Source organism: Dromiciops gliroides, chromosome 2, assembly GCF_019393635.1.
Source record: "Dromiciops gliroides isolate mDroGli1 chromosome 2, mDroGli1.pri, whole genome shotgun sequence".
NCBI classification, from domain to species: Eukaryota; Metazoa; Chordata; class Mammalia; order Microbiotheria; family Microbiotheriidae; genus Dromiciops; species Dromiciops gliroides.
In genome coordinates this window covers 396,266,639-396,291,505 of record NC_057862.1, presented here as the reverse complement: position 1 = coordinate 396,291,505, position 24,867 = coordinate 396,266,639, and the positions used below count along the sequence as shown (strand labels likewise).

General features: G+C 45.9%; 1 protein-coding gene across 1 annotated transcript in view; it reads left to right on the top strand.

The window, feature by feature from the left end:
• The window catches only part of SLC12A5 (solute carrier family 12 member 5), a 35,146-nt gene that overhangs the window by 7,264 nt on the left and 3,015 nt on the right, over positions 1 to 24,867 (top strand). The window contains exons 2-25 of the mRNA XM_043985925.1: positions 1,205 to 1,299; positions 1,816 to 1,947; positions 2,249 to 2,395; positions 3,421 to 3,475; positions 4,004 to 4,134; positions 5,909 to 6,150; positions 7,265 to 7,476; positions 8,777 to 8,947; positions 9,081 to 9,179; positions 9,588 to 9,645; positions 10,435 to 10,609; positions 11,479 to 11,597; positions 12,773 to 12,871; positions 13,974 to 14,093; positions 14,710 to 14,814; positions 15,823 to 15,991; positions 17,103 to 17,298; positions 18,264 to 18,433; positions 19,405 to 19,536; positions 22,061 to 22,168; positions 23,333 to 23,455; positions 23,553 to 23,749; positions 24,225 to 24,239; positions 24,498 to 24,631. Coding sequence (XP_043841860.1) covers positions 1,205 to 1,299; positions 1,816 to 1,947; positions 2,249 to 2,395; positions 3,421 to 3,475; positions 4,004 to 4,134; positions 5,909 to 6,150; positions 7,265 to 7,476; positions 8,777 to 8,947; positions 9,081 to 9,179; positions 9,588 to 9,645; positions 10,435 to 10,609; positions 11,479 to 11,597; positions 12,773 to 12,871; positions 13,974 to 14,093; positions 14,710 to 14,814; positions 15,823 to 15,991; positions 17,103 to 17,298; positions 18,264 to 18,433; positions 19,405 to 19,536; positions 22,061 to 22,168; positions 23,333 to 23,455; positions 23,553 to 23,749; positions 24,225 to 24,239; positions 24,498 to 24,631 — 3,204 coding nt within the window. The remainder of the gene's footprint in view (positions 1 to 1,204; positions 1,300 to 1,815; positions 1,948 to 2,248; positions 2,396 to 3,420; positions 3,476 to 4,003; positions 4,135 to 5,908; positions 6,151 to 7,264; positions 7,477 to 8,776; positions 8,948 to 9,080; positions 9,180 to 9,587; positions 9,646 to 10,434; positions 10,610 to 11,478; positions 11,598 to 12,772; positions 12,872 to 13,973; positions 14,094 to 14,709; positions 14,815 to 15,822; positions 15,992 to 17,102; positions 17,299 to 18,263; positions 18,434 to 19,404; positions 19,537 to 22,060; positions 22,169 to 23,332; positions 23,456 to 23,552; positions 23,750 to 24,224; positions 24,240 to 24,497; positions 24,632 to 24,867) is intronic.

Genomic DNA, 24,867 nt, shown 5'->3' with positions numbered 1-24,867 from the left:
CTCTCCTCTCCTCTCCTCTCCTCTCCTCTCCTCTCCTCTCCTCTCCTCTCCTCTCCTCTCCTCTCCTCTCCTCTCCTCTCCTCTCCTCTCCTCTCCTCTCCTCTCCTCTCCCTCTCCCCTCCCCTCCCCTCCCCTCCCCTCCCCTCCCCTCCCCTCCCCTCCCCTCCCCTCTTCTCCTCTCTTCTCTTCTCTTCTCTTCTCTTCTCTTCTCTTCTCTTCTCTTCTCTTCTCTTCTCTTCTCTTCTCTTCTCTTCTCTTCTCTTCTCTTCTCTTCTCTTCTCTTCTCTTCTCTTCCTTTCTTTTTTTTTTTTTTGCGGGGCAATGGGGGTTAAGTGACTTGCCCAGAGTCACACAACTAGTAAGTGTCAAGTGTCTGAGGCCAAATTTGAACTCAGGTCCTCCTGAATCCAGAGCCGGTGCTTTATCCACTGAGACACCTACCTGCCCCCAGATACACTCTTTAACTGTGTGACCTTGGCCTCAGTTCCCTTATCTGAAAAAAATGGGAATAATAACATACTTCACAGCATTGTTATGAACATCAAATGAGATAATAAGTTATAAAGTTCAAAGAACTATATAACATTAGTTGTTGCCATATCAGCTGGCTTCTTCATATTACCTTGCCCTCCTCACCATTATACACCACAGATGACCGGGAAAAATTCTCTCTGTGGGGTAGAGGTCTTTCCACTTTGATATTGGGAAAATTCCTTTCTCCCTCAGTTTCCTTATTTGCAAAGTAGGTGTAATAATCCAGTAATCTTTTCATTTTACAAGACTTTTTTTTTGTGAGGAAAATTCATTGTAAAATTAAGGAGATATAAATGTGTTGTGACTATTAGGAAGCACAGAGGAATATGATTAAGACAAGGTCCCTGCCCACTGGTAGCTACTTTGATTCTCTAGGACAAGGCTTCTTAACCTTTTGTGTAGCATGAGACATTTTGCAGTTTGGTAAAGCCTATTGACTCCTTGGAACAATTTTTAAGGGCATAAGATACATAGAATTACAAATGGAACCAATTATAGTGAAATGTTGTTATCATAATCCATTTTTTTAAAGTTCATGAACAGGTTAAGAACTCTTGTTCGAGGACAAGGTTCAGAAGAGCCCTGGAGGGGTCCAACTGGGGCCAGAATAGCAGTGAGTGGCAGTGTGGGTACTGGGCCATGTCATGACTCTTCTATGTCCTTACCTCAGGTGATGGCAACCCCAAGGAAAGCAGCCCCTTCATCAACAGCACTGACTCTGAAAAGGGCAAGGAATATGATGGCAAGAACATGGCTCTATTCGAGGTAGGCAGGGGACAACTAGGGTAAGGGGAGCCTCTCTGGCTGGTCCTGGAGTAGGCAGAATTGCCTGACATTGGCATTGGCTAAGGGAAAGCTTTCATTCCACTGTTCACCCACCTTCTACCTCTTCCTGGAGGGCTGACTTTTATTTCTGTTTTTGTCCCCCTCTTCTTGGTCCGTTTATGACTATCTCTGCTTATAACATGCTTTTTGTCTCTTGTCACCTTCATCTCTGGGACTTCTTTGACTCTCCTCCCTTACAGTCCCCATAGTGGTCTCTCTTCTCCATGTCTTATCTCCCTTTCTGGTCCATCTTTTCCATCCTTCCCCATTCCATCCCCATATCCCAGGTTCATCCTCCTCTCTGCCACCCTCTCCCAGGTTCTATCTCTAATACTTTCACCTCATCTCATCCATGTCTTGTACTCTTTCCCTGGTTCATTTCCCAGGTTTCATTCTCCCTTACCCTCTCTACCTCTCTGAAGTCCATTCCCATTACAATCCTTATTTCTCCCACAGGAGGAGATGGACACCAGTCCCATGGTGTCATCCTTGCTTAGTGGTCTGGCCAACTATACCAACTTGCCACAAGGTAGCCGGGAACATGAAGAGGCTGAGAACAATGAAGGTGGCAAAAAGAAACCTGTGCAGGTGGGAGCAGGTGTAGTGCACTGGGGTCAGGGTAGGAGAAGGAAGGAATTGGAAATGGAGGAAGGGGTAGGAGATAGGAGGAGGGCTGACAGATGGGAGATGGGAGGGAGGCTCATATTCAATTTGGGTCTGATTTGGAGGGAGGAGGAATTACAATGGTGTAGAATGGGGGTGGTGGTATCTGTAATGGAGTGCTGAAACGTGGCTTAGAACAAAGGGCTGGCTAGGGAAACCAGAGGTTAAAGCTCTGTGGGTTGGAAAGACATGGGAAGAAGTCAAGGTGACCAATATCTCTCTGTAGGCCCCTCGGATGGGCACCTTCATGGGTGTGTACCTGCCCTGCCTGCAAAATATCTTTGGTGTCATCCTTTTTCTGAGGCTCACTTGGGTAGTGGGCATCGCAGGCATCATGGAATCTTTCTGCATGGTTTTTATCTGCTGCTCCTGTGTAAGTACCCCTTCCTGGCCCCATACTCCTCCTCCCTGACCTCCCAGTTCTCACTCAGACAGAAATCAGTGCAGGGACGAAAGGTAACTGAGGAGGGAGTCTGAAGAAGGAATTCAGGGCTGGAACCAGAGCCCTACAATTTGCCACCTGCTCCTGTAATGACTGATGCCTGGGAGGTATTAGGTGGGGGAGAAGGAAGCCCTTTCCCAGCTGGTACTAAAAAATATCTGAGTCTCATATATATGCCATCAGCTTGTGAACTCCCCCATAGTTACCAAGGCAAAACGAGTGGGCCTGCCCCTCCCCAATCCCGCCCCCTCCCCTGTCCCCTTACTTAGGCTGCCCTGCTGGAACTTTTCCTTATTCAAGGCTGCCTGGATGTTCACTATGATTTGCTTGCACTGGGATACACAAGCGGGGCTGAGAGGGGAACTGTGGTAGAACATGATGCTAGTTGCTCCTAGACTGCACCCTCTTTCCACCTAGAGATGGACATTGTGAGGGCATTTGTGGGCTTCTGGGAGGCACCTGGGAGGGCTGAAAGAGCTGTCATGTGGGTGAAAGATCACTACCTTAGAAGACCAGAGTTCAACCCCCCAGCTCTGCTGATGATTAATTGTGTTACCTTAGGCAAGTCACTTCTGCTTTCCATGATTCAATTTTCTTGCCAGTGAAGTGGAGGTAACGATACTGGCACTATTTTCATTACATGTTTGTTATGATATTCATAATGTATGCAGGATGTTTTTATATACTGAAGTGTTACATTATTAATATGATTATCATGATTATTATCTGTTGAGGAATGGGGCTTGTTAGATGGGCAAAGGGGTGCTTTCTGGGTAGAAGGAATCTGGTGGGGGGCAGTGAGAGCAGGGTCAAGGAAGAATTAGAATCAAGAGCCATCAGGGCAGAAATAAGGGAGAGCTGAAAATGCCAGTATGAACCCTTCCTTTCCTTTCCCTATCCACCTTCCCCAGCCCTCCAATGTTTCCCTAATTCTGATGTTTTTTGTGTCCACACAGACCATGCTGACCGCTATCTCCATGAGTGCCATTGCTACTAATGGTGTTGTGCCAGGTGTGGGAATAGGGACCTTTTATGTGTGTGTGTGGTGGGGTGGAAGGGGGGTGGGGAGGGTTGAGGAGGGTAAGTGGAGAGGGAGTTCCTTGGTTACCTTTGGTCCTTTCTGGGTGGTGAAATAATGGGTGCCCTGGGCATCTGAAATGCAGGTGCCTTTGGGATTGGTGGGGGCAGTCACAATGCCTTTGGGAAGAGTAGGGGCTGATGTGTATGGATTGGTATTGTTGCTGATGAATGGGCCAGAACTGAGTCAGGACTCCTGCACTGGCTAGAAACCAGCCTCTCTCATTCCTGTCTGCTGAGCCATGACCTCATTATTGGGGGTAATTAGTAACTTGCTAATTAATGTTGCTAATCTAGGCACAGAGTTGCTCCTTAAGGTGACTCGGGGGTCTCTCTCCCTGGGGATCTACAGGGAGTGTATGGACATAATCCCTCCAAATATTCCCCCCTGCATGATGCCCTTAGGCCAGTCTCTCCCCATTCAGCCCTCTTCCATCCCATGACAGCCTTCTCTCCCCACAGCTGGTGGTTCCTACTATATGATCTCCCGGTCACTGGGCCCTGAGTTTGGGGGAGCTGTAGGTCTTTGCTTCTACCTTGGCACCACCTTTGCAGGAGCCATGTACATTCTGGGCACCATCGAGATCCTGCTGGTAAGATGAGGGTTGGAATTCTAGAGGGCTGCTATCAGTCAATCAACAAACCCTTATTGAGAACATATGAAAGGGAGGCACTGGGTGTAGTGAGAAGAGAAGCTGACTTTAAGTTAGAAGACCTGGGAGGGTGACCAGTATAAAGAGAGTACAGAAAACCATGCCATACAAGGAATGAAGGGTGTTTAGGGTACAGAAGAGAAGGCTAAGGTAGGACCATTACAATACCTCTATTGGAAAGACTGCCCATGTAGAAGACTGGGTGAAGCAATGGAAGGAAACTGTAGAGAAGTGGACTTGGAATTTGTTGTAAGTATATAATTTCCTCACATTTAGAGCTGTCTCAAAGTAGAATGGGTACCTGCCCCCTCCCCCTCACTAGAGGTCTTCAAGCAAATCCTGGGTAGCCACTTGTCTGAGATGTCAAGAGGATTCCTTTTCAGATGGGGGTTGGACTAGTTAATTTCTGGTCCTGTCCAACTCTGGGATTCTAGCTTTGAATCCCAGCCCAGTCACTTAGATTAAATTCCTTCACCTTGGTCCTGGGCAAATTTCTTCATCTCCCTGACCTGCAGTTTTCCATTTGTCAAGTGGAATTAACAATACTTGTACTACCTACTTCACAGGTTCTAAGGAAATCCTTTTGCCAAGTGTAAAGCACTATACAAATGTGAGCTATTATTATTAGGCAGCAAGAAGGCTCTAAAGATAGAAGTGAGGTCCCTGCCTGCCCTCAAAGAGTTCACAGTTCAGTTAAGGAGACAAGACATGAAAAGCGAAGCAAAGCATGAAAATACAAAGCATTGTAGGAGAAGTTGACAATCAGTGCTGCAGGTGGTCAGGAGAGGGAAAGAACACTCCCATATAGGGGGTTAGGGCAGGGTTAGTTGAGAAGGTATGATTTAAGCTGGGCCTTGAAGGCCAGGTAAGATCAGGCATAGAAGAATTGGGTAGAATATTCCAAGGGGAAGAAAAGTGTGGAGCAAGTGTTTCAGGAAGGATTCAGATGGGAAAGTGGCAGGAGGCAAGCCACAAAGGCATTTTGGTACAAGATTGTGGAGGGTCTTAAACGCAAATCTAAGGAAGTTGGATTTGATGCTAGAGGCCCTGGTGAGCAATCGAAGGGCTTTTGAGCTAGAGAGTGAAACAGTCAAATTTGTGAATTAGAAAAAAATGATTCTGGGTTTGGTGTAAAATTTGGATTGGATTGAGAGAACCTGATGGTTGAGAGAGCAGTTAGGAGGCCATTAGGGTGGTCCTTGTGAGAAGTGTTGCCAGTGGGAATAGAGAGAAAGAGAAAGATACAAAAGGGATCGAGGAGAGAGACTTGGAGGGACTTGGTTACTGAATTCGGGAAGAAGGGTAAGGGATTTGTTAAAAGTAACTCAGTTAAAGGCTTGGATGACTGAGAGGGTAATACAGAGAGGAGAAGACTGAGGGCAGAATGGCCCTTTGCCTCAAACAGGCCGCATTAATCCCTCATAGGCAAAATTACTGAAGCAAAGTTGCAGGGCTCAGGCTTCTATTGGGAAAAAAACAGAAGAGTACAAAGCATCTTTCCGGTTACTGGGTAGTGGCCTCATGGCCTTCTGGAAGGAATCCAGCTAGGACTGAACAGAACAGGGGCTGAAGGAGGTGCCCAGGGATAAGGGCAGCTGAGGTGGTAATTGGAAAGAGAAGGGAGTATGGGATAGTTTGGGGATTTAAGATCCTATGAGAGGTAGAGGCCAAGGAAGAAAGGGGACCTCCTTTACTTCTATCCCTGTCCCTTCAGGCATACATATTCCCAGCCATGGCCATCTTCAAGGCGGAGGATGCAAGTGGAGAGGCAGCTGCTCTGCTGAACAACATGCGTGTGTATGGCACCTGTGTGCTCACGTGCATGGCCACAGTCGTCTTTGTTGGTGTCAAATATGTCAACAAGTTTGCCCTTGTCTTCCTGGGCTGTGTCATCCTCTCAATCCTTGCCATCTATGCGGGGGTCATCAAGTCTGCCTTTGATCCACCCAACTTCCCGTGAGTTTTTGCAGCATGGAATAGGGGTTGCAAGAAAAAAACAAAGATTGGGGTTGGGAGGCTAGTGTTCTAGTCCCAGTGTGGCCACCTCCTCATTGTGTCACCTGGGACAAGTCTCTGGTGCTTTCTGGGCCTCAACCAGGAGCCCTGCCAGTTCTCCAACCCTAACCCTAATCTTTGATTTCTAACTGTAGACACAGGCACATCGCCCCTATCTGGGCTGCATACCCTGGCCACTGTTCCCTGTCTCCTGCCTTAGCTCTTCTGTGTTATTGGTGCAGGATGGATCAATTAACCTCCTCTAGGAAGAGAACAAGCCAAGAGGCAGTGTGGGTGTCATAGAGCACTGCTCCAGGAACCAGAAGACCTATTCTGGCTCTGATTTACCAGCTGTGTTATTGTAGACAAGCCTCTTCCTCTATTTAAGCCACAGTTTTCTCATCTATAAGATAGGAGGGGGGGATAATACATCTATTACCTGACTCATGAGGGTGTTGTGAGGAATCAGATGAGATAACTACATGAAATACTTTATGATGCTAATGTGTTACATATTGTATTGAAACAAACATAAGCTGCCCTTCCAAATATAACTACTGTATGTCCTATTACCAGAATTATTTTCATTATAAATCTAGATTTTTTTTCCTTTCAAAGAGATATTCTTGTATAGATATGGCCTATATTGGGGGCAGACTATTCAGACCAATAAGACAAATGTGAGCTATTACGGCAGGGGCAGGATGAGATAGTGGAAATATCCCTAGATTTGGAGCCAAAGATTTCGGTTTAGAAGATCTAATACCAGCTCTGTGATGTTGGAGAAGGTGCTTCTTTTCTCCAGCCCTCAGTTTCATTATCTATAAAATGGAGACAATAATACTTGCACTATCTCATGGGGCTGTTGTGATAAAAGGACTTTGGAACTATTAAATCTATAAAGAAATGCAAGTTATTATCATTATCCTGGAAAGACTGCTGGCCAGGCAGAGTAGAGGGGACTCAGGCACTAGCTGTAAAAGGGCCCACAGGGAAGGATAATTGCCCCCCGCTCAGTTTCCAGGTTAGGGTCCCACAGCCCCTGACCCATTAAGTCTCTACCCCCTCTCATTAGAATCTGCCTTTTGGGGAATCGTACCCTCTCACGACATGGCTTTGACGTCTGTGCCAAGTTGGCCTGGGAAGGCAATGAAACAGTGACCACCAGGCTCTGGGGCCTGTTCTGCTCCTCCCGATTCCTCAATGCCACCTGTGATGAATATTTCACCCTCAACAACGTCACTGAGATCCAAGGTATCCCTGGTGCTGCCAGTGGCCTCATCAAAGGTATGGAAACCAAGGAGGTCAGAATCAAGAGGGAAATTGATGAGCTGGGGCAAACTTTCCCAGGGGATGATAGACTGGAGAGGATAGGAAATTGTGGAGGCAGGAGGTTTTACAGCAGCTGTGGTACAGAGCAAAAAAGCCCTGGAGGCTTTCTGTCTGAATTCACTGCTGGTTGTACTGCTCACTCTCTTGGGGGTTAGCCAGGGGGTGGGTGGGGTACTGGGGAGAGAAGAGAAGGCAAGTCATCGGAGCCTCACTTTCTCACCTGTGAAATGGTCCTAACAGTGCTTCTACTAATGTTTAGAAATATCCAGGTATAGTGGAAAGCGTAGTGGACTCAGATCAGAACAGACTTGGATTCTAATCTGACACTAGTTCTGAAATTTGGGGCAACTCACATCCTCTCTCTGAGACTCAGTGTTCTCATTTGGAAATACTGTTTCCTGAACTGTAAAATATGGGTAATATCACTGGTACCACCTACCTCATAAGACTAGTGCTTTAGAAATGCGAGGTATTATTATGAGTATATTATTATAGGATCAGGGTTCAACCTCTCTGTTTCATCCTTATAAAGCTCTGAAGCTTTAGGAGGAGTACTCTGAAGACAAAGTGGATCAGTTGAGAGATGGCACAATGGATGAAGTGCTAGGCCTAGAGTCAGAGACACCTGAGTTCTAATCTGGCCTCTGACATGCAAATCTGGGCAAGTCACTTAACCCACGTCTGCCTCAATTTCCTTATCTGTACAATGGAGGATAATAATAGCACCTACTTCCAAGGGTTGCTGTAAAGATCAAATGATATCATTGCAGAGTGCTTAGCACCACACGGGGAACATAGTTGGTTCTATAGAAATGATTGTTTCCTGCCACCATTCAATCATCAAATGTTTATTAAATACATACTGTGTGCAAAGTGCCACATTGCCTGCTGGGAAAGATGTAAAGATAATACAACATGGTCCCTGACCTCAAAGGATTTATAATGTAGTAGGAGAGATAAAACTTATATAGATCACTACAGTCTGAATTAGAATATAAGGAAGCATGTAAGACTAGTAAAGCGACTATGAGATAGGTGAAGGAGAGATGGATTCCTTCTCCTTGATGGGGTTGCAATTAAGGAACACTTCACTGAGCTGAACCCATAAGAATGGATTCCTTAGAAGAAAAGATTCCAGATAGAAAATTATGGACCTAACTCTCTCACCCACTCACCCACCCAAGGCCCTGACTTTTGATCCTTTATCCTGGGTGTCTTGACCTTAGTCCCCATCAGAATAACTTTCTCTCCACAGAAAACCTTTGGAGCTCTTACCTGACCAAAGGTGTGATCGTAGAGAAATATGGTGTCCCTTCTATACCGCTGCCTGAGGCAACTCCTCTCAACTTGGATCAGCCCTATGTCTTCAGTGACATGACCTCTTATTTCACCCTCCTGGTGGGCATCTATTTCCCTTCAGTCACAGGTAAAGAGTAGGAGGGAGAGGCTGGAACTTGGGATGAGGGAGATTATGTACTTGTGTACATGTCCTGCTCTCTGGATTGCTCCTTATTCTCCTGGCCCTGGCCCTGGCTCCAGCTGTGTTGCTCTATCCACAGGGATAATGGCTGGTTCCAATCGCTCAGGAGACCTTCGTGATGCCCAGAAGTCCATCCCTACTGGGACCATCTTGGCTATTGCTACTACTTCTGCTGTTTGTATCCTTTGAATTATAAAACATCTGAGCTGAAAGGGACTTCAGACTACAGAATGGTAGATCAAGATCTTAATGATCATCTAGTCCAATCTCTTCATTCTCCATAGGAAGAAAATGAGACCCATAAAGGAAAATGATTTGTTTAGCATCACACAAACTGGTGGTAAAATCTGTTTCCTGACTACAAGCCCCTGGCCTGGTTAGGGAAAGCCCTGGTTTGTCAAATACTCCAAAGTCCCAAGTTGAGTTAGGTGAAGTTGTAGAGTAGAGGGTGTGTATATCTGTGTGTGTGTGTGTGTGTGTGTGTGTGTGTGTGGTCCAGGCCAGAGGCAGGGGGTCTCATTTCTATGGACAGAATGATATCTTTTTGTCATCCTGGATTCATTCTCCTTCACTCTGCAATCCAAAGACATCAGCTCTGTAGTCCTGTTTGGGGCCTGCATTGAGGGAGTCGTCCTGAGGGACAAGTAAGCAGGGGGTTGGGGATTCCAGGGAAGCCAAACACTCAGAAAAGATGGGGAGGGAAGGACTGAAGGGAGAGCGTGGGGTTGCTATATATGCACCTGCCACCAGACCAAGACTAAAATACCACTGAAATACCACCAGACTAAAATACCACTTTCCTGATCAAGAACCTACAATGACTATTGTCTTTAGGACAAAATCCAAACTCTTAACCTGGTATTCTAAGCCCTTTCACAATCTGCTCCAACCTTCTCTTCCATGCCTCTTCAACGTGAGTCTTCTGTTCCAACCAGGCTCACCTCCTCACAATTTCCTGCCTTAGACATTGCCGCCCATAACTCTGCTTCTCTGCCAGTCCCTCCTCCTCAGTTAGCCAAACTTTACCCACAATGGAATTCTCTCCTTTTAAAGAAGCCTCCCTTGACTGCTGCAGTAGCTTTCTTATCTGAGCTCTTATAACACACATTCACTCTATCACTTGGCTCTTAATCATATATTGTCATATGTAGTTCTCCAGCTGTTTCTCAGGTGTATCTCTTTGCTCCACAAATAGCCTACAAACTCCCTAAGGACAGGGACCATGTGTTAGGCTTCTATGTGATTCCCCATAGCATCGAGTCTAGGTCTGGGTGCATAGGATGCCCTCACAGGAGCATGGGATCATAGAACTCAGAGCTAAAAGAGACATAATTATCTTGGACTGTGGAAGGGTCAATTGGAGAGCTTGAGCAGGGACAAGTGGGTGCTACTCATATCAGTGGATCCCCTGCCCAAGACATGCCTTCCCCCAGGTTTGGTGAAGCAGTGAATGGAAACCTCGTGGTGGGGACCCTGGCTTGGCCCTCCCCATGGGTCATTGTCATCGGATCCTTTTTTTCCACCTGCGGTGCTGGGCTGCAGAGTCTCACGGGAGCCCCTCGACTCCTGCAGGCCATCTCCCGAGATGGCATTGTGCCCTTCTTGAGGGTGAGTGGCAAGTGATTTAGGAGGGAGGTGTGTGTGTGTGTGTGTGTGCACATGAGTGCAGAGGAAGTAAAGGAGGGGGCATGTCACATTTGGGTGCTCAGAGCTCACGGGCAGTATTATCTATTGGGGAGTAGGGTCATTTCTAAGGCAAATCAAGGTGATTTGGAGGCTTATCTGCTCTGAAGCCTGCCCATATCTGCTGGATGCAACTGGACAACTAAACAGGGACTGGGGTGGGGAGAAGAGGAGGTGGCTCCCCAGCTCATGTTGGCCTATAACACCTGAGGCTTATATACATACATATAGACCTTGTCTCTACAGACCTTGATCTCTATAGGTCTCTATAGACTTTGTCCTGGTCCCTTAGATAGTAACAAAACGTAGTCATTGTCATGACACCCCCTACTGGCAGCCCTAGGCTACACCCCTAAAAATTCCCAAGTCCCATACTCCCTAGGGGCTATCCTGTGTTCCGTACTCTAGGTCCTTTCCTATTCCCTGGGAATAACCTTGGGTCCTCCTCCCCTCTCATTGCCTGGATATCTCATACTTCCTGGGGATGGCTCAGGCCTTCTTGTACCCCCTAGAGACTCCAAATCACATATATCCCACACCCCTCTCACGATGCATTGGGTCAGTTGTTCTTCCTAGAGATGACCCAGGCCTCTCATATGCATGATCCTATAGCTGAAAAGGATTTGGTGCTCAAGTGACTATCAGAGAGGGGATGGATGGAGAAAACATCCAATTTGCCTCTCCAACCCATTCTCACCAGAGTCTCTGCTTTCCTGGATCTTACTGTTAAAGAAGGATGGGAATACCCTGTTTTCTATGTCTCTGTTTTAACATGATTGTTGTTCTGCCCTCAGGTCTTTGGCCATGGCAAAGCCAATGGGGAGCCAACATGGGCACTACTCCTGACCGCCTGCATCTGTGAGATTGGCATCCTCATTGCCTCCCTAGATGAAGTCGCCCCCATTCTCTCTATGTGGGTATCCCTTCTTCTTCCTCATTGTCTCAGTTTGGGTGGCCTTCCACTCTCATTTATCTCCATGTAACTCCATTTCCCCCATTCCTGTCAAAGTGGGTTCTCTTTTCTTTCTCTCCATTTTTCTACATGAGAGTTCCTGTTATTTCTTATCCTTTTTCCTTTTTAAATGTTTTTATGCTATTTTTTTGAATCTCATTGCCACTTCCCAATTCCCCCTCTCCTGAATAGAGTCTTCTTCTGTAACAAATAAATACTATCAAGCAAAGGCCATTATCCCTGCCCCTTATACTTTTCAAGTAGGCTCCCCCCTCCCAAATATTTCCATGTTGATCTTTTCCCTCTCTGTCTTGTCCATGTGGAGTCTTCCCTTCAACTTCCTCTGTGAATCCTGATGCAACAATCAGCAACAGTTTCTAAGAGGACATCCATATTATTCCATTCCACTGGAATGTTATTGCATTGCTCAAAAGAAGTTAGAACTTGAGTCCATAATCCCCTTTTGTGTCTCAGACTGTGGTTCCCACCTACCTTAACAACCCCTGCCCATTTTCTGAGTCTTAGTTTTTGTTTCTTTCTCAGGTCTATATGCCTCTGACTCATTGTTTTTGTGTTTTTGTTCTCTATGTTCATTTCTCCATAGAATTACAGAATGTTAAAGCTAGGATGAATTTTAGAACTCACCTGGTCCAACCCCCTTCCTTTTACAAAGGAGGAAACTGAGGCTAAGAGAGAGAAAATGACTTGCCCAAGGTCACATAGAGAATTGGTGGCATGTCTGGGGCAAAAATCCAAATCTCCTGATTCCTAGGCCAGGACTCTCTCCTTTGTACCAAAATGCCTCAGTGGTGCAGGTTTTGTCTCTGTCTCTGTCCCTATCACAGAAACAGAGCTGGAAGGGATATCAGAGGGCCTTCCATATCTGAATAGTTTTATCCATACCTGAACAAGAATCCATTCTGCAAATCTAGCCTTTTCTAGAATCCATCAATGAGGGGGAAACCGCTCCCTTCTAAGGTGGCCCATCTCATCTGGGGATGGTTCTAATTGTTAGGAGGTTTTTCCTTAAATGAACTGAAAACTGCCTGGCTGCAATTTCCCCCCTGCCCCTGGTTCTGCTCTCCGAGAACAAGCCTCTCTCTGTCTCTGTCTTTCATGCTCTTTCTCTGCTCCAGGTTCTTTCTGATGTGCTACATGTTTGTGAACTTGGCCTGTGCAGTGCAGACGCTACTGAGGACACCCAACTGGAGGCCTCGTTTCCGCTACTATCACTGGTGTGCACTCTGGGCCTGGACCTTCAAATCCCCATCCCCCACACAGAACTATCCCCAACCTTGTCTGCTAGTTCTAGAGCTCTCCAACAAGGGAGACAAAGACTCTGAAGAAGGACTCTATACTCTAAGGAGGGGGTTTTTCCATTTGTTTTCACCCACTGACTCTTCCATAGCTTTATTTCTTGTAAATTCTTCTGGTTAGTTTTTGTTTTTTTTTTTTAGTGAGGCAATTGGGGTTAAGTGACTTGCCCAGGGTCACACAGCTAGTAAGTGTCAAGTGTCTGAGGCCGGATTTGAACTCAGGTACTCCTGACTCCAGGGCCGGTGCTCTATCCACTGTGCCATCTAGCTGCCCCCTGGTTAGTTTTTAAGAAAATGTCTCACTGCTTCCTACTAGCTGGGGTGTCTGGGAGACCCCATCCCTTCATTCTCCCCCAATTTCTCCTGTCTTTATGCGTCCTCCATTCGAGTTGCCTTCTTCATTTGCAGAACTAGAGGGGCTGAATCTTTTAGGTGGCTCCTGCCCCAATTTGAATCAACCTTTCATAGGCTAAGGATGAGGGCTGTCTGGGCAAAATTGTTTCTAAGATATGCAAGAGATCCCAGTACCAGCCCTGAAACCAGTCAATAGGTTGGGAGGTGGGAAGAAAAGAATCTGTTTCTCTCCCTCTTTCCCAGTAATGAAAATGCCAAAGTGAAACAAGTTCTTAGAGTGGTAAAGTAGATAGACTGAGTTCTCCCTTTCTACAAAATCTGATAGGATGACCCAAGTTGTCACTATGACATTATTTCACCAAGATATATATGTATGGTGAAGGAGCATGTAGAGTTTTCCCTGGGAAAAAGTCTTGAGGGACTTCCCTAGGGTCCCTCTTACCCATTAGAGAGGGTTCAGGATTCTTATCCCCAGATATCCCTAAGCTTTCCCTACCTGCTCCATAGCATCCAGGAATGGCATTGGAATCTTGACTGTCCTATCATACCCTCTGGGGACATTCCAGGTCCTTCACAGTCCTTAGGTACAGCCCCTGCTCAGGGAATCATTAGGTTGGAGGGGACAAGATTGTAGCTTTCTCCCTGGTCATGCTCTGTGTTCTTTTAGGACACTTTCCTTCCTGGGTATGAGTCTCTGTTTGGCCCTTATGTTCATATGCTCCTGGTATTATGCCCTGGTTGCCATGCTCATTGCCGGTCTCATCTACAAATACATTGAATACCGAGGGTGAGTGACAGCTGGAGTTTGGGGTGAGGGAGGGGATAAGGAGAAGGAATTAGAAGATGTTGGGGAGTGATAGAGGGAATTGGGATGGCACTGAAGCAAAAGAAGAAACTGAATGAAATTGGAGGTTTGGGAAATGAGGAGTGTTGGTGGGAGGTTATTGGGTAAGGGAAATGGTAGAGAGAATGGATGGATTTGGGTTGGAAAAATAGAAGAACAATGAAATGATCCCTCCCTCCCTCCTTCCTTCCTTCCTTCCTTCCTTCCTTCCTTCCTTCCTTCCTTCCTTCCTTCCTTCCTTCCTTCCTTCCTTCCTTCCTTCCTTCCTTCCTTCCTTCCTTCCTTCTTTCCTTCCTTCCTTCCTTCCTTCCTTCCTTCCTTCCTTCCTTCCTTCCTTCCTTCCTTCCTTCCTTCCTTCCTTCCTTCCTTCCTTCCTTCCTTCCTTCTTTCCTGCCTTCTTTCCTGCCTTCCTTCCTTCCTTTCTCCCTTCCTCATTGCCCTGAGAAGAATTTGAGGTTAAGGATTTTAGACCCTATAACCTCTACCTCCTGTATTGAGAGATTTATAGGTCTACCAGCTCTTCTTGATTCCTGCCTTTCTGTACCTCCTTTGACCTTAGGGCAGAGAAGGAATGGGGTGATGGGATTAGAGGACTATCCCTCAGTGCTGCACGATATGCCCTGTTGCGACTGGAAGAAGGCCCTCCCCACACCAAAAATTGGAGGTAAGTAGCAGGGGTGTGTGGGGAGGGAGGAAACACCTTGAACATAACCCCTTCAGCCTACTCTGCTTTTTCTGACATCTATTCCACTCCATTCCTACTCAATAAGTCCTCTTCAAAGAATTTTCCCTGCTTGGAGAACTGACTCTCTATCCTAAAGCTGAGTGGATTTCTACTTCTTCACCTGTCCCCAAAGCTCTCCTCCCCATTCAGCAAACCCTACAAATATACCACATACTGTATTATCATTGACTCGTTGAATGTTAGAGATGCAAGGGGCCTTAGAACATAGAATGCCAAACCTGAGAAGAACCTCAGAAACCATCTCCAGTGATCTCATTTTACACATGAGAAAAAATGAAGCCAAGATGAGAAGTCAGTCACTAAGTTAATTAGTATTAATTAAGGCCCTAGTACTAACTGCTGAGGATACAAAGAAAGGCAAAACCCAGTCTCTCCTCTCAAGGAACTTACAGTCTAACAGAGGAGACAACATATAAACAACTAGGTACAAACAAGTTATATATGGCATAAACTCAGGGTAGTCTCAGAGGAAAGGCACTAAGGTGAAGAAGGACTGGGAAAGACTTCTTGCCGAAGGTGGGACTTTAGATGAGAACATGGATGCCAGAAGATGGAGGTGAGGTGGGAGAGCATTGAAAGCATGGGAGATAGCCAGAGAGTCAGGAGATGGAGTGTTGTGTGGAACAAGAGGAAAATAAGGTGTAGGAAGATGGGCAATGGCTTCTCCAAGATCATACAGTAACTTAGTAAGAGGATCAGCAGTAGAGCCTAGTTCTCATAGCTCCCACCTGCTTCATGGGTCTTGGTCTCACACTATGCTTGCTCAGCCCCATCTCTTTAAGATCCATCTCCCCTTGGGCAAGAGACAGATCTATGTCTCATGTCTCATACCTTGCGGGTTCTCTCCTGCTATTTATTCCTTGATGGCCCTGAACCTGCTTCTCATCACATCATTCTCTCTTCCCTCAACCCTGCCTCTCAATCCAGGCCCCAGCTGCTTGTGCTTGTCCGAGTGGACCAGGACCAGAATGTGGTGCATCCTCAGCTCCTCTCACTGACCTCACAACTTAAGGCTGGGAAGGGTCTGACCATTGTGGGCTCCGTACTGGAGGGCACCTTCTTGGACAACCATCCCCAGGCCCAGCGAGCAGAAGAGGTATCAAAGCATTTTAGGATTGAGAATTGGGAGGCCTTTAAAGATTATTTTAAGCTCCTCCCACCCAGAGATTATTGTACTGTAAAAGCTGGAAGGAACCTTAGAGATCAGGGATGATTAATTCCCCTAATTTTGCATAGGAGGAAATGGGAGCCTAGTTTGTGGGAAGAGACTCATCCAAAATGGCAAATTAATGACTTGAACCAGAAATTTAATCTAGATCCTCTCACTAAAAATCCAGTCCTCTTTCTACTTCCATACCCTCAATTTTCTCCAGAATAGCATCATGGGATGTTAAAATTGGAAGGGACCTTAGAGATTATCCAGTCTAACTTCTTCATTTTTGGAGGTGAAATACCAGAACCTAGGAGGTCATGTGATTTGTTCAAGGTCATAGAGTTAGAGGAGGAGATGGGACTCACATTTAGACTTACTGATTGCTAGTCTGGGGCTTTTCCCATTGTACCAGGGTGTTCACAAGTTTAGAAGTCCTGGGGGCAGCTAGGTGGTGCAGTGGATAAAGCACCGGCCCTGGATGCAGGAGGACCTGAGTTCAAATCCGGCCTCAGACACTTGACACTTACTACCTGTGTGACCCTGGGCAAGTCACATAACCCCCCTTGCCCTGCAAAAACAACAAAAAAACAAAAAACAAGTTTAGAAGTCCACTAGGGATGGGAGGCCCCACCATTTTCAGGGATGAGGCCAGGAGTGGTGAAGATGAACTGTAGAAGGGAGGATGGAAGCCATGTGCTATAGGGACCCCAGTTCCTCATGTGACCTAAAAGCTTTGGTTGTCAGGGGCGGCTAGGTGGCTCAGTGGATAAAGCACCGGCCCTGGATTCAGGAGTATCTGAGTTCAAATCCGGCCTCAGACACTTGACACTTACTAGCTGTGTGACCCTGGGCAAGTCACTTAACCCCCATTGCCTTGCAAAAAACAAAACAAAAAAAACAAAAACAAAACAAAACAAAACAAAAAAGCTTTGGTTGTCACCCTGCTGGTCCATTGGCGCTCATCTCTCAGAGGGACCGAGGAAGCTAGAGCTAAAGGCTTCAGCTGCTTCTGATTGTACTTTCTGTCCATTGTGTCCTCTCTCATCCACCCAAGTCTATTCGACGATTGATGGAGGCTGAAAAGGTGAAGGGTTTCTGCCAAGTGGTGATCTCTTCCAATCTTCGGGATGGGGTGTCCCACCTCATACAGTCAGGGGGACTCGGGGGCCTACAGCATAACACTGTGCTGGTTGGCTGGCCCCGAAACTGGCGCCAGAAGGAGGACCACCAGACCTGGAGGAACTTCATTGGTAAGGGGGCCTCTTGGGAGAGGCACTAGGAGTGGATCTTCTTGTGGTGACCTGTGTTTGGGAGGGACACGAAGCCTGTTCTTTTTGGGGACCAGCTCTATTTCTGTCATTATCTCTGTTTCTCACTCTAAGACTATCTCTTGTCATTTGTCTCTGTCTCTATCCCCGATTTCCTCTGACACTATCTCTGACCACCTTTGTTTGTCCTCTGCCCCCATGTCTGTCTGTGCTTATGCTTTTTTCTATTTGCCTCCTTCTCTCTCCCTTCTGCTACTGCTGTGTCTCTTTGAGACAGGGTGGCATAGAAGATAAGGGGCTGGGTTTGAGGTCTAGGAGACCGGGCCCAAATCTTACCACTAACTAACTTTGTGACCATAGGGAAGCTTCAGTTTCTTTGTACATAAAATGAGAAGAATGATGCCTGTAGTGCCAAATTCACAGGACAATTGTGAGGTTTGAACAGGTTAATGTATGCTTTTCAAACCTTAAAGTGCAACATAAACAGTCAGTGATCATTCTTCCTGCCTTTCTCTTTCTGTGCCTCAGGGGATGATTTACAAGGCACGGTGGACAGGGGATGCACTAGGTGGAAGGCAAATCTAGCTCACAGATGCTGAATAATCCTGTTTATCATACTTTGCAAAGGGCTTTCATATGTCCCTCATTTTAGCATCATGACAAGCCCTTAGTGCAGGGATCCTTATTCCCATTTTGTATAAGGAGAAACTGAGGTGCAGAGGGGTTAAATGTTCTGCTCAAGGCCACAGAGTAAATAAATAATGGACTTGGAACTGGAACTCCAGGCTTCTGACAGCTGGTTGAGTGCTCAGGTTGAGCAGGCTCCAAGGGAACAGCAATTGATATTGTCATATTTGGAGGGGAAACTAGCCATTCATGGGATTCAGAGGAGGGTGCTCAGCCTCAGAGCCCCAGGCCCGAGGCTCACACCAATATTGTCATCTCAGAGCTAGTTCGGGAGACCACAGCTGGACACTTGGCCTTGCTCGTCACCAAGAACGTATCCATGTTCCCCGGGAATCCCGAGCGCTTTTCTGAGGGCAGCATCGATGTCTGGTGGATTGTGCATGATGGTGGCATGCTCATGCTGCTGCCGTTCCTGTTGAAGCACCACAAGGTGTGTGTTTGTGGCAGTGAGATGGGGGGTACTGGATTATAAAAGAAGGGGCTAGGTGGTGAGGCAGGGAATTTGGATACTGGAAAAAAAAACATTTCAAAGGAGGGGAAGTTGAGATGTATCTCCTTCCATCAGTCACATTTCCATGCCTCCTTTCTGCCCTTTTGGTATCTCTTTACTCTTCTAGGTGCCCAGAGATCTACTGATGACTCCTTAGAAAAGTAGCTGAGAGGGGGCAGCTAGATGGCGCAGTGGTTAGAGCGCTGGCCCTGGATTCAGGAGTACCCGAGTTCAAATCCAGCCTCAGACACTTAACACTTACTAGCTGTGTGACCCTGGGCAAGTCACTTAACCCCCATTGCCCCGCAAAAAAAAACAAACAAAAAAACCAAAACAAAAGTAGCTGAGAAACATATAGATAGTCATAGAAATGTGGAGTTGGAAGGGACCTTAGATTATAAAATGCCCAAACTAGAAAAAAAAAACATGGAATAGAGTGCGAGTCCTGGAAAGGACCCTTAAGGAACCTGTAGTATAGACCAAATACCACTTTTCACAGACCAGAAAGCTGAGACCCAGTAATGGCAATTTACTTGCTCAAATTAAAGCAATTATTAAGATAATTGTAACAGGGTGTGTCTGACTAAAGTGTGTGGCCGAGCCAGACCTAGAAGTCTCTTAACCTTTAGTCCTTTACTCTTTCTTCTAATCCAAAAGTACCTCTCTAAAGGATCCTGGAGAGAATGTTTAACCTAAAGTAATTGAGCTATAATGGGGGAACCTTAGGCATAGAGAGATCTTTTTGGTTAGGTGGGATCAAGAAAGGGATTCTTTTTGCCATTGAATTTTACCCATAACCCCCTTTTTTGCCCAGTGGAGTGGGGGCCTGGGTATTTCTTCCAATGTCTCTCTCTGGGAAGTATCTCACTGTCTCTGAATTGCATCTCCTCACTCCCCTTCCCCACCCTCAGGTCTGGCGAAAGTGCAAGATGCGCATCTTCACTGTGGCCCAGATGGATGACAACAGCATCCAGATGAAGAAGGACCTGACGACTTTCCTTTACCATCTTCGAATTACAGCAGAGGTGGAGGTGGTGGAGATGGTGAGGGAGCGAGTCCTGCTCATCTGACCTCCTCACATAGATGCTGCCATTAGCTCGTGGCTCTCTGCCCTTTCCTCTATGGTTCATCCAACCCAAGTCCATGCACCTTTTTTCCTTCCTGTTTCATTTATTCTTTGATCTGTTCATTCATTCATCTACTTATTCATTTCATTTCATTCATTCATTCATTTCATTTCATTCATTTACCCATTCATGTTCATTCATCTACTCATCTATCCACCTACTCATTTAATTGTCTATTCATTCATTTATTCTTTTTTTTCATTCATAGCCATTTCTTCATTGACACATTTGTTTATTTACATTCATTCAACAAGTGCCTACTATGTACCCAACATTGTTCTAGGTTCTGGGAATGGCAGGCTTTTGCATTTTTGTCTAGAGCAGGAATCAATAATCTTTTAGGGGAGTGAAGACATTTTTGTAATATTTTTAGAATGTAACTTTTGGAAGAATTTTGGGGATATATGTGTATTCTGTATAATTAATCAACAAACAGTTATCAAGTCTTTACAATGCGATGGGCACTATGAGAAGTACTGGGGATTATAAAGAACAAGCAAAAACATCCCTTACCCTGAAGGAACTTATATTCTAATGGGAAAGAAAACAAACGAGTCACTACATATAAGATAAATGTGGAATAGCTGGAAAGTAGCCTTAGAGAGGAAGGCATTAGCAACTGTGGGGCCTCCTGGAAGAGATGGCTCTTGAGCTGAGTTCTAAGAAAAGCCAGATATTATAAAAATCTGAGGTAAGCAAATCCAGCCTCAGACACTGAACACTTACTAGCTGTGTGACCCTGGGCAAGTCACTTAACCCCAATTGCCTCATCAAAAGAAAAAAAAAGTCTGAGGTAAGGAAGAAGACCATTCCAGGCACTGAGGAAAGCTAGGATGAAAGCAACAGACATAGGAGATGGAAAGTTGGATGTGAAGAACTCGTAGGCAAGCACAGCTGGATTGCAGAGTGCATGGAGGAAAGGAATAGCTTAAAATATGACAAAGATAGGAAAGGAACAGGCTATGAGAGGCTTTAAATGTCTTCTTTTGGGGCAGGGCAATGAGGATTAAGTGACTTGCCTAGGATCACACAGCTAGTTAAGTGTCAAGTGTCTGAGGCCGGATTTGAACTCAGGGAGTCCTGAATCCAGGGCCAGTGCTTTATCCATGAGGCTTTAAATGTCAAACAGAAAAATTTCTATTTGATTTTAGCAGTAGCAATGAGTGTTATGAGTTGAGTGGTATGTGGGATGTGGTCAGACCTGTACTTTAGTCAGAATTATTTTGACAGCTGTAAGGTCCAATTAGAAGGCTATTGCAACATTCCAGGTGAAAGGTGATAATAGCTAGAAAATTGTCTTATATAAATAATCAATATATATTGCATACCAGAGAGATTTTTACACCAGTTCCATATGTATTTTGTTCATCCATTTTCCTCATTTTGATTTAATTTATAGAAGTTAATATAGTATGATAGAAAGACCAAATAGTAATTTGTTTCCAGAAGAAACCTCTTTAGAATGGCTTTGTATGTGGCTTAGGAGCTGGAGAGAAGGTCTGGGGAGCTCCTATGGCTTTTTCTATTAGCATATTGGTATACTGAGTTTATTATATTAGCTAATTTTCATCTTGTAAGGCTAGGAAAGCCTGGATTTGAGGGAATGCAGCTTAGGGCAAGAGAAAATGTATCATGCATGATGGTGATATGGTGAATGGGAGGTGGAGAGAAGTTGGGTAGCAGCAAGTCCTATGGAGGGTGGGAGTGTCTAATTCAGTCAACAGCTCAGGAGAAAAGTTAGCAGTGGGAGGTTTTTTTTGTGCTTTGGGAAACAAGAATACTTGTGGTGGTGGTGGTAGTGGTGGTGGGAGGGTAGAGAGGTAGGGTGAATCATGAGAGTTCTAGGACTTTTCCCCTCTCCTCAAATGCTAGTAATGATCTATTGTTCCTGGTGCTGAGGTTCATTAATGAAATCAGTCAGAGAACAGGTACAGACAGACTCATTCCTTATCTGGCTGAAAGAGTTTCTTATGGGACAAATAGGGCTACTTGTTACTCAGGAGCGCCCACTACACATACCTGTAACTGAGGGTTCAGGAGAGGATAATCCTTAATCCAGGAAAGACAGCAACCCAGAAGGGAAGGCAATGCTGAATCCAAAGGAATGGAATTCTAATGGGATAACTTTAGTCATATGTTGCAGACATATTTTAGGTGAAGTGGGAGTAGGGCTTCCTTGTGTCCTGAAATCATGCCCTACAGGTGTCTCTTTTGCCCAGGAACAAGTGTTCTATTAAAAGAGTAGCAAAGACACAATCCCTTCCACCAAGTACTCTCTCATCCTCATCTAAACAAGTCAGAAATTCTAATGCACTATAAGTGTGTGTATGTGGGGGTAAGGCAGGGACCTGAGGGGCCCTCCCAATCATATTGCTCTGCCCAAGAACCTAGTTTTCATCTCCATCTCCATCTTTGTCCTATCTTTTGTATTGCCTGGCAGCATGAGAGTGATATCTCTGCCTACACCTATGAGAAGACACTGGTGATGGAACAACGTTCACAGATACTCAAGCAAATGCATCTGACCAAGAATGAGAGAGAGCGAGAGGTGAGGAGGTGTCAGAACCATTTTGAGAGAGGCACTGAGGCCTCTAATGTTCCTTTTCCTAACTGCTGCTCATTGGGTATCATCAACCTTTTGTATGGGTTCTCCAAATCTCTAGACTCCCAAGTTTCTCTAAACTTCATGTCACAGGGAAAAGGTAGCAATCCTTAGGTATTCCTCTGTAAAGAATTACACTTACATGCAGTCCAATTAGAATTAAAATGGTTTTTTTATTTGGCAGTAGGGTAGGTTGAAGACTTTGCCTCAAGGGGAGGAAAGCTTAAAAACATTCTCCTCCCAGAACAGAAGGAGGGCAAAAACTTATATGGAGAAAAGATGGGGTGTCCACCTGAAAGTGGAAAGTTCCTCTTTTTTTGGGGGGGGGGCAGAGTCCAGATGCTTGTCATATTCCTGAGAGTTGCGGGGGATTTTTTTGAAATGATGATCCTGACCTTTGGGGTTATCTCTGTCTCCTAGCTCTGGTCAGGTAGGAGCCACAACTAGTTGACTTTCCTGCTATAGAATTTTGTCTGCTCTTACTCCTTAGGTGTGTCTGTCCTGATATGTGGTTGGTCAATCTAAATTTTAATAGTCCCTTGATTCCTCGATATATCTGTCCTGTTATCTAGTCACCTTTGGTTTTGCTTCTCACAGGAGAACTTTCTGTCGATTTATTATAAGTCTCATGTCACTTCACTACTGCTACTCATACTTAAGTAGTCCCAACCATTCAGATGCTTGCTTTCAGCACTGGGCATGCATTAACAGCATACAAAGTTGGCCTGGACAACTGCATGGGTACAGAAAGGGTCAAGACTGGTTTGGATTCTAGGTAGCCTTGGCACATGGTTTTAGGATGTTGGATAGCAGCTTCTCCCAAGGTGTGAATTATGAGGTACTGGTGTTTGGTTCTCTTCTAATATGATAGTTGGGTCTTTTTGAAGTGTGAGTGTAGTCTTACTGGAGTGGCAGATGTATGGACTATGGGTCCCTGTGGGCTGCCAGTGATGAATTTTGTGTAATTTGTCTCCCAGGGTATGGATTTGGAGTAATCCTTGAATGTGAGTAATGGGTTGAATGAGGAATGATAGGGTATTGGTGCTAGGTTTCCTTGGAGTTTGAGGCCTGGGCCCTTAGCACATAAGCATATCTCTGGTTAATCACCAGATCCAAAGCATTACAGATGAATCCCGTGGCTCAATTCGGAGGAAGAACCCTGCTAACACTCGTCTTCGGCTCAATGTCCCTGAGGAGTCTGCAGGGGACAGTGAAGAGAAGCCAGAAGAGGAGGTATGGAGGGGAAAAGTGGTAGGGGGAAGGCCTTATAAGCCTTATAAGGTGTGGTAGGAAGAGTTCAGGGGTCACCTATCCCCCCATCTCCAATTAGGTGCAGCTGATCCATGACCAAAGTGCACCTAGCTTCCCTAGCAGCTCTCCATCCCCTGGGGAGGAGCCTGAAGGAGGAGAGGCTGCTCCTGAGAAGGTGCATCTCACCTGGACTAAAGACAAGGTGGTGGCTGAGAAAAACAAAGGACCCAGCCCAGTCTCCTCTGAGGGAATCAAGGATTTCTTCAGCATGAAGCCGTATGGACAAGCCTGGGAATCTGGGTGGGGGAAGAAGGTTCAGGGACTGGGGGGAGAGTGGCCTCACCCTTCTCAGGGTTCAAGGTACAGGTACAAAAGAAAAACTGCTGGTTTTGGAGTTAGGAGACTAGTAAGCCTGGTTTACAAGCTGCGTGACCATGGGAGTCACAACCTTTCTGAGATTCAATTTCCTCACTTTTAAAAAGGGGTTGTGAGGAGAGTGCTTTGTAAAATCTGAAGTGCTATAGAGATGTAAGTTATTAAGGAGTCAGTCAAGCCAAAGAGTTGTCGAAGACAGAAAGTCTAGTGTTAGGGGGTACAATTTTTCAGCAGAGGAAGCTTACATTCTTCTCAAGACTGGGACTAGTGGCTTCATAAATGCTTTGTCCTCTCCCTGGGCCTGGTTTGACAACCTCTCCTTTCCTTCTTTCCTTCCTCTTCTTTCTACTTCTTGTTTCTTTTGTGCTTCCTGAAGTGAGTGGGAGAATTTGTAAGTTTTGAGAGCCCTTTCCTCTTTCTTTTTTTTTTTTTTGGGTTGATCAGGGTCCTTGCTCCCCTAACCATTCTAACCCCTGAAGTACCCACCTCTGTCTCTCCTGGGGGCCTCCTCTCCCTAGGGTACCCAGCATGTGTTGTTGGGTCCTAGACCCTTTTACCCTAAAGGTGGGAGATCCTTACTGGGGGTTGGGTGGGGAGGCCCACTCCTGTTTTCTCTTGTGCTCATAAACCAATGCCTGGGTATCCTCAGGAACCAGTCCAATGTGAGACGTATGCACACAGCTGTGAGGCTGAATGAGGCCATCGTTAAGAAGTCGCAGGACGCGAAGCTGGTGCTTCTCAATATGCCTGGACCACCACGTAACCGCAAGGGCGACGAGAACTGTATCCTGGTGGCCAAATGGGGCCAGGGTCTTGGACTGGGGGCTAGGCTAGGGACTCAGGGATAGACAAGGGATTGGATTTGGGGCTTGGGGCTTATTCCCAGGGCTGCTCTTTACAATTCACTTCAGTCCACTACTAGGCATTAGGGTTCAGCACCAAGGACAGAGACACGGGTGTACTGGAGCAGCCCTGGCGACCCCTGGTGGGCAGTAGTGATCCTTTTTCGCTCCCACAGT